The 10,160-nt window shown below is 58.5% G+C and overlaps 1 protein-coding gene and 3 non-coding genes across 4 annotated transcripts; all 4 read left to right on the top strand.

The window, feature by feature from the left end:
* Window positions 1-10,157, top strand: NOP56 (NOP56 ribonucleoprotein). Its single transcript, XM_074951988.1, has 12 exons — window positions 1-52; window positions 1,149-1,238; window positions 2,178-2,292; window positions 2,448-2,609; window positions 2,795-2,993; window positions 3,354-3,541; window positions 3,986-4,137; window positions 6,261-6,361; window positions 7,143-7,291; window positions 7,576-7,697; window positions 7,896-8,036; window positions 9,321-10,157. Exons 1-12 carry the CDS (start codon window positions 50-52, stop codon window positions 9,492-9,494), a joined length of 1,596 nt encoding a protein of 531 aa, XP_074808089.1. The 5' UTR covers window positions 1-49; the 3' UTR covers window positions 9,495-10,157.
* LOC141987027 (small nucleolar RNA SNORA51) lies at window positions 3,136-3,270 on the top strand. The gene has a single exon (XR_012639423.1). It is a non-coding gene; the product is annotated as a small nucleolar RNA SNORA51 (small nucleolar RNA).
* LOC141987025 (small nucleolar RNA SNORD56) lies at window positions 7,385-7,455 on the top strand. The gene has a single exon (XR_012639421.1). It is a non-coding gene; the product is annotated as a small nucleolar RNA SNORD56 (small nucleolar RNA).
* LOC141987024 (small nucleolar RNA SNORD57) lies at window positions 7,750-7,818 on the top strand. The gene has a single exon (XR_012639420.1). It is a non-coding gene; the product is annotated as a small nucleolar RNA SNORD57 (small nucleolar RNA).
* Window positions 10,158-10,160: the final 3 nt, after the last annotated feature.

Raw genomic sequence — 10,160 nt, 5'->3', positions numbered from 1 at the left:
CCGGTTCCGGCGGTCTCTCGGCGGCCCCGTGGCGCGAGGAGGCAGCAGGATGGTGAGCGGCCCGCGGGGCCCATCCGAGCCCATCGGCCCCGCGGCGGGTCGGTTCGGGCCCTTGGCCCGGCGGGGGAGGCGGGGCCAAGGCTTGGACCGGGGCCGCCGGGGATCCGCCCGCCCGCCCGCCCGCCCGCGGGGAATCCGAGACCGGGGCGGCCGGGGGAGGCCGGGGGCCCGGAGCGGGGGCGACGATCGGGGGGGGGGAAGCCGGCGGGGGGGAGGCTGGTGATGGGGGGGAGAGGCGGGGGGGGGGCTAGATTTGGGCGGTTGAGGGGGGAGGCTGGCCGGCGGGGGGGGTAGATTTGGGGGGTTGCAGGGGGTGGGGATAGGTTTGGGCGGTTGAGTCGGGGGTGGGGGGGGGAGGCTGGCCGGCGGGGGGGGGGGTAGATTTGGGGGGTTGCGGGGGGTGGGGATAGGTTTGGGCGGTTGAGTCGGGGGTGGTGGGGGGGAGGCTGGTGATGGGGGGCTAGATTTGGGCGGTTGAGGGGGGAGGCTGGCCGGCGGGGGGGGTAGATTTGGGGGGTTGCGGGGGGTGGGGATAGGTTTGGGCGGTTGAGTCGGGGGTGGTGGGGGGGAGGCTGGTGATGGGGGGCTAGGTTTGGGCGGTGGAGGGGGGAGGCTGGCCGGCGGGGGGGGGTAGATTTGGGGGGTTGCAGGGGGTGGGCATAGGTTTGGGCGGTTGAGTCGGGGGTGGGGGGGGGAGGCTGGCCGGCGGGGGGGGCTAGATTTGGGCGGTTGAGGGGGGAGGCTGGCCGGCGGGGGGGGTAGATTTGGGGGGTTGCAGGGGGTGGGGATAGGTTTGGGCGGTTGAGTCGGGGGTGGGGGGGGGGAGGCTGGCCGGCGGGGGGGGGTAGATTTGGGGGGTTGCGGGGGGTGGGGATAGGTTTGGGCGGTTGAGTCGGGGGTGGGGGGGGGGAGGCTGGTGATGGGGGGCTAGATTTGGGCGGTTGAGGGGGGAGGCTGGCCGGCGGGGGGGGTAGATTTGGGGGGTTGCAGGGGGTGGGGATAGGTTTGGGCGGTTGAGTCGGGGGTGGTGGGGGGGAGGCTGGCCGGCGGGGGGGACCGGGCGCGCGCTCTAACGCTCCCTCTCACAGGTGCTGCTCCACGTGCTGTTCGAGCACGCGGCCGGCTACGCGCTGTTCGCAGTGCGGGAGGTGGAGGAGATCAGCCTGCTGCTGCCCCAGGTGCGGGCCCCCGGCCACGCCCCTTTGCCCCGGGGGCGGGGGAATCGGGGGTTTATCCTGCTCCCCCGCTCTGTCACCATAGGCCCCGGGGCGCTGGAGCCACCTGTCAGTTCCCCCTCAAGCAGGGCCAGTGCGTGCCCATGGTTCTGTCAGCTGAACAGGCCCCGAGAGGCGTCAGGGTCTCCTTGGGGGGCCCGTCCTAGGCTTGTCCCTGAGCTGCCCTTGGTGTGTGGCACAACGGGAGGTTCCCCCATCTGTGGGGTGGGGGAGGGTAACCAGCTGAGATGGGTCCTTGCAGGGGGGCAGAGATGTGCTGCCCCATGCGTCCTGCTGAAGCCCAGGTGTGTGGAGGAGGGCAGCACGGCGGGTTGCCGGGCGTGGGACTGTCCCATGGCGGTAGGACCCGGACGCCGTTAGGAAGGTGGGTTGCTCTGGGCTGCGTGTGAACCCAGCTGACAGGGCTGAGCCTCTGTTCTGTAAGGCGGGCAGGCCACAAGCTCGGCTCCTGGTGAGTGCAGTGATGAGCATCCTAGATCTGTCAATCCACTGAAAGCAGTGATGTCACCCCGTCTCTGAGCACTCAGGGGCGCCTGCTCTGGGCGCAGGTCTCCCCCTGCCCAGCCCAGCCGGCAGGTATTTGCAGCTGTGCTGCTCCTCGTGCTTAGCCCCGGCTCGGGTCACCTGCCCCCGATATCTGTGTTACAGCCAGTGGAGACGTTCGGTCCCAGCATGCAGAGTCCCCGAGGTATCTCAGCAGCTTCTTGCTCTTACAGCAAAGCCGTGTATGTTGGGGCCTGCAGTCTGTGCTTTCGCCGCATTACTCGTGGGGGCTTTGTGCTCAGTCAGTGTATGTGCTGCTGGGCCCCGTGCTGGCCCTCCTGCGGGGTTGGGGTCCCAGGTTGCCCTGTGTGATACCTGCTTCCCTGTGGCCCATTCCAGGTGGAGGAGAGCATCCTGAACATCGGCAGGTTCCACAGCATCGTCAGACTGGTGGCCTTCTCCCCATTCAAATCCGCCCAGAGTGCCTTGGAGAACATCAATGCCATCTCGGAAGGTGAGACTGGGCTGGTGACTGCTGACCTTTGGGCCTGCAGTGGCCTTGGAGGCTTGTTGCCCTGCTCCTCTCTCGCTGCTCTGGGTTGCCCCCTTTGCTCCCATTGGTGCCCTGTAGCTGCACAGCCCATTAACTTCTCCCTCTTCCTGGGGCAGGGATTCTCCACGAGGACCTCAGGCTGCTCCTGGAGACCAACCTGCCGGCCAAGAAGAAGAAAGCATTGCTGGGAGTCAGTGATGCCAAAATTGGGGCTGCCGTCCAAGAGGAGCTGGGTTACCAGTGCCAGACTGGAGGGGTCGTGGCAGAGCTCACACGAGGTGAGAAGAGACGGAGTACTGCAGCGAGGCGTGGAGATGCTAGCAGGCCCTCTGCGGGGTGATACACCTGGGTCTGTCCCGCAGTGCCCTGCCTGTGTGCGTGGCATGTCCCTGTTTGCCTTGGAGGTGAGGTGCGGGGATATTAAGGGGGACCCCAGTGCTCACCAGACATTCTGTGTCCGCAGGGATCCGCCTGCACTTCCACACCCTGGTGAAGGGCCTCACTGCCCAGTCGGCCTCAAAGGCGCAGCTGGGCCTGGGGCACAGCTACTCACGGGCCAAAGTGAAATTCAACGTCAACAGAGTTGACAACATGATCATCCAGTCCATCAGCCTGCTGGACCAGCTGGACAAGGACATCAACACCTTCTCCATGCGCGTCAGGTGAGGGCTCTCTGAGCAGCACCAGCCGCGAGGGGCCGCAGTGACGGCATCGGGAATGTAGCCTGTCTGCAGAGAGCACTTCTGCCCTGGACTGCAAGGCCTGCATGGGGGGCTGGGGGTTAGTATGGAGCCCGTGCATCGTCTCCTCCCCGTGCTTACCGCAGACAGCGCAACTCCCAGCCCTGGCTGCACAGAAAGGGGAGGAAGAGCATCTGCCCGCGTACACCCCAGCCAGGGAGCCTGTGACCTGGGCTGTCTTGTTAGCAGGGAGACACGTCTGCTGCGGGGGCAGGGTGGGCTGGGAGGAGATGGTAGGTCCGTCGCGCCCCTCCCTGACTGCTCCCCTCGGGCCTCCTGCAGAGAGTGGTACGGGTATCACTTCCCAGAGCTCATCAAGATTGTGAGTGACAACTACACCTACTGCCGCCTGGCCAAGTGCATCGGGAACCGCAAGGAGCTGAGCGAGGAGCGTCTGGAGGGGCTGGAGGAGATTGTGATGGACAGCGCCAAGGCCCACGCCATTCTGGACGCCTCTCGTTCATCCATGGGTTAGCGGCACTTCGAAACCATTGTTGCGGGGGGGGGGGGGTCTCCACTGCTGGCACCGGGGTCAAAGGGCTCATGGGATGGGGGGAGGGACAAGTCAGTAGTGCTGGCACCAGGGTCTAAGGGCTCATGAGTATGTTGCCCAGGGCTGTGGTTTGCCGGGGCAGGGGTACGGCTGATCTTGGCTCCCCATATCATCTGACCTGTTCCTTCTTGATTAGGACATAAACTGGCCAGAGGCTGATGTGGCGGTGGGGGGGGGGGGGTCAGGGGAGGAATTCCCTCCCCACTCCAATAGGCTAGTACTGAGTGCTGTTAACGGGGAGGGTCAGGACTCTGACCTGCTGCTTCTCTTGGGGGTGGCAGTTCCTGGATTGTGGCGCCTCCCGGCGGTTGCCCTGGTCTAGTGGCAATTCTTGTAGAGCGCTGACATCTGCTCTGTGCAGGGATGGATATCTCCCCCATTGACCTCATCAACATTGAGAGCTTCTCCAGCCGGGTGATCTCGCTGTCTGAGTACCGCAAGGACCTGCAGGAGTATCTCCGTTCGAAGATGAGCCAGGTGGCTCCCAGTCTCTCTGCCCTCATCGGGGAAGTGGTGAGCATAAACACTGCCAAATTAAATGTAAAAATGTAATAAGAAAAGCCAAAAAGGAGTTTGAAGAACAGCTAGCCAAAAACTCAAAAGGTAATAACAAAATGTTTAAGTACATCAGAAGCAGGAAGCCTGCTAAACAACCACTGGGGCTCCTGGACGATCAAGATACAATAGGAGCACTTAAAGACGCTGAAGTCATCGCAGAGAAACTAAATGAATTCTTTGCTTCAGTCTTCATGGCTGAGGATATTGGGGAGATTCCCAAACCTGAGCCGTCTTTTGTAGGTGACAAATCTGAGGAATTGTCACAGATTGAAGTGTCACTAGAGGAGGTTTTGGAATTGAGAAACTGAACAGGAACAAGTCACCGGGCCCAGATGGCCTTCACCCAAGAGTTCTGAAAGAACTCAAATGTGAAATTGCGGAACTATTAATTATGGTTTGTAACCTGAGCTTTAAATCTTTTTCTGTACCCAATGACTGGAAGACAGCTAATGTAACACCAATATTTAAAAAGGGCTCAAGAGGTGATACCAGGAAGTCTAACGTCCGTACCGGGCAAATTAGTTGAAACAATCGTAAAGAATAAAATTGTCAGACACATAGAAGAACATAAATTGTTGGACAAAAGTCAACATGGTTTCTGTAAAGGGAGATCGTGTCTTACTGATCTTTTAGAGTTCTTTGAGGGGGTCAACAAACATGTGGACAAGGGGGATCCCGTGGACATAGTGGACTTAGATTTCCAGAAAGCCTTTGACAGGGTCCCTCACCAAAGGCTCTTATGTAAATTAAGTTGTCATGGGATAAGAGGGAAGATCCTTTCATGGATTGAGAACTGGTTAAAAGACAGGGAACAAAGGGTAGGAATAAATGGTAAATTTGCAGAATGGAGAGGGGTAACTAGTGGTGGTCCCCAAGGGTCAGTCCTAGGACCAATCCTATTCAACTTATTCATAAATGATCTGGAGAAAGGGGTAAACAGTGAGGTGGCAAAGTTTGCAGACGATACTAAACTGCTCAAGATAGTTAAAACCAAAGCAGACTGTGAAGAACTTCAGAAGGATCTCACAAAACTAAGCGATTGGGCAACAAAATGGCAAATGAAATGTAATGTGGATAAATGTAAAGTAATGCATATAGGAAAAATTAACCCCAACTATACATACAATATGATGGGGGGTAATTTAGCTACAACTAATCGGGAGAAAGATCTTGGAGTCATCGTGGATAGTTCTCTGAAGACATCCACGCGGTGCGCAGTGGCAGTCAAAAAAGCAAAGGGGATGTTAGGGATCATTCAAAAAGGGATAGAGAATAAGACGGAGAATATCTGATTGCCCTTATATAAATCCATGGTACGCACATATCTTGAATACTGCGTACAGATGTCCCCTCATCTCAAAAAAGATACACTCGCATTAGAAAAGGTTCAGAGAAGGGCAACTAAAATGATTAGGGTTTTGGAACAGGTCCCATATGAGGAGAGATTAAAGAGGCCAGGACTTTTCACACTGGAGAAAGTGAATAAGGAAAAGTTACTGACTTGTTCCTATAATATAAGAACTAGGGGCCACTAAATGAAATTAATGGGCAGCAGGTTTAAAACAAATAAAAGGAAGTTCTTCTTCACTCAGCGCATAGTCAACCTGTGGAACTCCTTGCCGGAGGAGGCTGTGAAGGCTAGGACTATAACAGGGTTTAAATAGAACTGGATAAATTCATGGTGGTTAAGTCCATTAATGGCTATTAGCCTGGATGGGTAAGGAAGGGTGTCCCTGGCCTCTGTTTGTCAGAGGGTGGAGCTGAATTGCAGGAGAGGGATCACTTATGTGAGTGCCCTCGGGCCGGGGGCAGGGGTGATCTGTGCTCTCCCAGGCCACAGAAATGATGTTCTAGTGTGAATCTGTCAATCCACTGAGCTCTGTGCTGAGACACAACCACTGCTGATCTGTGCCCTGGGGAGCCTGCCCATACTAGCTGAAGGGCCCAAACCAGCCAGCAAGGGCTGGGCCCAGGTGGCACAGAATGCAGCATTGCATGCTGGGCCTGTAGTCTAAGCAGCTGGATTGCAGAGCCTCAGGTCTCTCGTCACCCTGCTTGTCTCCTTTGTGTCTCTGCAGGTGGGCGCCCGTCTGATCTCCCATGCCGGCAGCCTGACGAACCTGGCCAAGTACCCAGCCTCAACGGTGCAGATCCTGGGGGCAGAGAAGGCCCTCTTCAGGTACAGCTGCAGGGTGGTCGTGGTGATGGCAGGCTCCTGGGCTGCTGGGCTTGACACGTTGGCCAGATGCGGCTGCATGTGTGAGTGATAAACCAGCCCCAGTCTCTGAGCGACCACCGAGGCTTTTCCTTGGCTCTTGCTGAACGGTTTGGTGCCTGGTGCTGGGTCTGTCAGGGAACCCAGGCAGCAGGTTAGCTATTCTGATCACGGGGGGAGTGATGGGCAGAGTCTGATAGACACTAGTGCCAGCCATGCAGGGCCAGCCAGGATGTGACCAGTACCTGGCTGTCACATGTATCTGACTCCTGGGAAGGAGAAGGGGCCAGGCAGCTTCTGCTGTGCAGCTGGGATGTTGGATATTGGTAGACTGTGGCTCCCCCAGGCATCCATATTCAGTTCTGTGCCAGGTGCCTGCTGGTCACAGGGAAAGCTGCTGTCCTCACTTCCTGTCGTCTGCCAGTCTGTGTGAGGAGGAGCGCGACATCTTCTGGCTCTTAGCATTTGGCATAGCTAGTGTGTTAGCCATGGTTCTGCTGCTCTGCGGGTGCAGGAAGGAGCAGAGCTGGGTGGCCGGGGGGGCTGGCCTTCAGACCCGCAGTACGGCTGCAGCCACCTAGGTGTGTTCACCCCGCTGAGCGCTGGCTGGGCTGCTGCATTGTACCAGGCCAAGGAGGTCAGATTGGGTTGGCAGTGTCTGGCCAGAGGCCGCTCTGAGTGGTCAGTCGCCAGCCCCAGCAGGGTCAGGGCTCCAGAGCGACCGTCACTCCCATACTTGTTCCAGGGCCTTGAAGACTCGTGGCAACACCCCGAAGTATGGGCTGATTTTCCACTCCACCTTCATCGGGCGAGCGGCTACCCGCAACAAGGGGCGCATCTCCCGCTACCTGGCCAACAAGTGCACCATCGCCTCCAGGATAGACTGCTTCTCAGGTGCCCCTTTCGCCCGAGCCCCGGCTGGGGGAGGGCCCTGCCTGGCCGAGCTGGAGGCCAGTGGAGTGTCAGTCACACAAACCCCAGCGGCTTCTGCAATGATGGGAATATTTTTCGTCAACAGCATTTCACGTAGTGAATGGTGACACCTGTTTTCTGAGCAAAGCCGGCTCTAGGGCTGGGAAACGGGGGGCTGCCAGCTGGGTGGCAGGGGCTGGGGGTTGGTGGGGAGTGGGCTTTGCTGTAGCTAGCAGCCTGTCATTCACACTGCCCCCTCTCTGCAGATGTCCCGACGAGCGTCTTTGGTGACAAGCTGCGGGAGCAGGTAGAGGAGCGCCTGGCCTTCTACGAGACAGGAGAGCCTCCCCGCAAGAATCTTGATGTCATGAAGGAGGCTATGGTGGAGGTGAGGGGGCTGGGAGTGGGCCTGAGATGCTGCAGGACTCCTGGGCGGGTGCCAGATGTGATGTGAAATCTCCTGCCTGACCAACTGCTGGAGGCAAAAACTGATTTAATGAGGCTGATCTGACACCTGGGGAGTGGGAGCCCGTCACCATGGTCTGTATTGCCCGTGCTGATGGAGCCTCCGCTGTCCTTTTGCCAGGCTACTGAGGTGGCCGCTGAAATCAAGAAGAAAGAGAAGAAAAAGAAGAAGCGGGAGAAGAAGCGGCTGGAAGCCTTGGCAGTGGCAGCAGCTGCTGAGGAAGCAGAGAACTCTGTGCTGGAGACAACCATGGAGGTAGAGGTAAAGAACCAGGAATCTGCCCTAGGGTCTAGGCTGGCTGCAGAGGCCCTCACTGATGGGGAGGAGGGGGGGCTGGCATTTCCATCAAACTTGTGTGATGCAGACAGGTCCTGTCCAGAGGGAGAGGAGGGGGCTCGGGTGGTGAGTGAGGGGCATGTCCACCGCCTGCCTGGGGAGCTCGGAACAATGCAGGTTCCTGACTCCTCATTTCTGCTCCTGCGTACATCAGGAAAAGGCGGCGGATGGGGACAGAGGCAGCTGGCTCTGGGAATTGCTGAGCGGGTGCAGAGGGGCCACTGAGTGTCTCAGTTGGCCTGCAGCTCAGACAGATACTCTGCGCCCCCCTGTGACATCCTGAGCAATGCCTCCGACTGCACTGACCTGGTTACATGCTCCTTGCCTGCATGCTTTAATCCGTGCAATGGCTAACCGGTCAGTGGGTGTAACGACCCTCCAGAGCATTCACCCCTTGGTGGGAATATAGCTCCTACATCTTGGAGTTATTGTTCCCAGCTGCCTGCAGACTCAGGTTGATGTCACTGGTAGGGCCAAGAGAGAACGCAGCTGGAGCCCCAGTGGGCTAGCACAGCCTGCTCATGGGTCCGTGTCCTGTCTCCACAGGGAATGTGCCTGTGGGGGGGCACATCTTCCTCCAATGACTGAAGCTCTTGGAGGTCCCAAATCCTGGCTGCAGGGGATGATGTCCCCATGCTGCCACTGCAGGCCAGTGCTCTGGGCTATCCTGTGATTGAATGGCAGGTGCCCTGTGGGAGTAGCCACCATCTGCCAGGTTTTGGATCCTCCTAGATGACTGGCTTTGGATGAAATACCAAATTGCAGAGTTGCCCTCAGGCAGGGCAGCGAGGGTCCTGAACTGGCAGGGAGTGAGGAGAAATCAAAGGGAACAGTGGGCTGGGACCACCGGACCTTGCTCGGGCTCCCTGATGTGTGGCTGCTGTCCTGGGGCTGTGTGAAATGGGCTGGTCCTAGTCCTGGCCAGCCTCCACAAGTAGCCCCCTGGGTGGAGCTCTCCTCTCAGCTGCTGCTGTCCATGTTGGTCTGTGGCTCTATGGGGACTTGCTTGTGGATCTGACCTAGAAAACCGCATGTCCACGCAACAGAGGCATCAGCCTTTCCAGAACGTTGCCCTCTAGCCCAGGTAAGGCCTGAGCTGCTCTGCAGGGCCTTCTAGCACCAGCAGGGCATGAGCCTGTGAGTACAGGCTGTGCTCCGCTACACCCCAGGGGGGTTCAAAGGGCCCCTCTAACCCCCACTCTGCTTCAGGAAAACGACACACAGCCCAAGAAGAAGAAAAAGAAGAAGCAGCAGGAGACCTCACTGGAGGAGAATGGGCTGGCAGAAGAGCCCTTGCCCAAGAAGCAAAAGAAACTGGCCCAGGAAGAGCCCCCCCAGCCAGATAAGAAGAAGAAAAAGAAAAAGGTCAAAGAGGAGGATTAAGCGGGGTGGGAGGTTACCAGGTCTTGCTTGTGGGACAGCCGGGGGACCTGCGCTGCAGCAGTACAGACTGACCAGCACCCGCAGACAGGGGCAGGACACTTACCTTTCCCAGCTGTATAAACCTGTTGCTGCTTGTCCAGCATTTCGAGGCAGCTGTGCGTCGAAGAATGTACCCAGCCCGGAGCAGCCCGCATTGAATGTGTGTTGGTATCTGGCGTCTAGTGCTGTGGGCTTGCTCTGGCAGAGGCTCGAGTCACGGCACATCGGGCTGTGCCTAGCCACTGGTTTAACCTGGCCGAGGCGGTTAGTCCTTGGCGCGTGTCTGGCCTGGGACTGTGGAGCCTGCACCGCTCTGGAGCGGCCTGGGTGGTGCTGGTCCGTTGTCAGACGGCTGTGGCAGAGAATGCTCCCCTTGGACTCCTCATCTGTTGGCCCAGCTGCTCCCTCCCCTCCCCTCCGCACCGCAGCCGTGTCCTGCCGAGTGCTGGGCCGTGGGGGAGCCCTGCACTGCAGGTGGAAGGGATGGCTGGGCCAGTGATGAGTGCGTGTATTTCTGAGATCCCTTGAGCTCCGTCCTCTGCACAGGGTGTTACTGCGGAAGCAGAGGGAGTGGAACAACCACCTGGCCCTACCTGTGACTGAAACAAACTTCCACTAACAATAAAT

Source organism: Natator depressus, chromosome 4 (genome assembly GCF_965152275.1).
Source record: "Natator depressus isolate rNatDep1 chromosome 4, rNatDep2.hap1, whole genome shotgun sequence".
NCBI classification, from domain to species: Eukaryota; Metazoa; Chordata; order Testudines; family Cheloniidae; genus Natator; species Natator depressus.
Note: the sequence above shows the minus strand (reverse complement) of the source record. Positions and strands in the feature narration are given on the sequence as shown.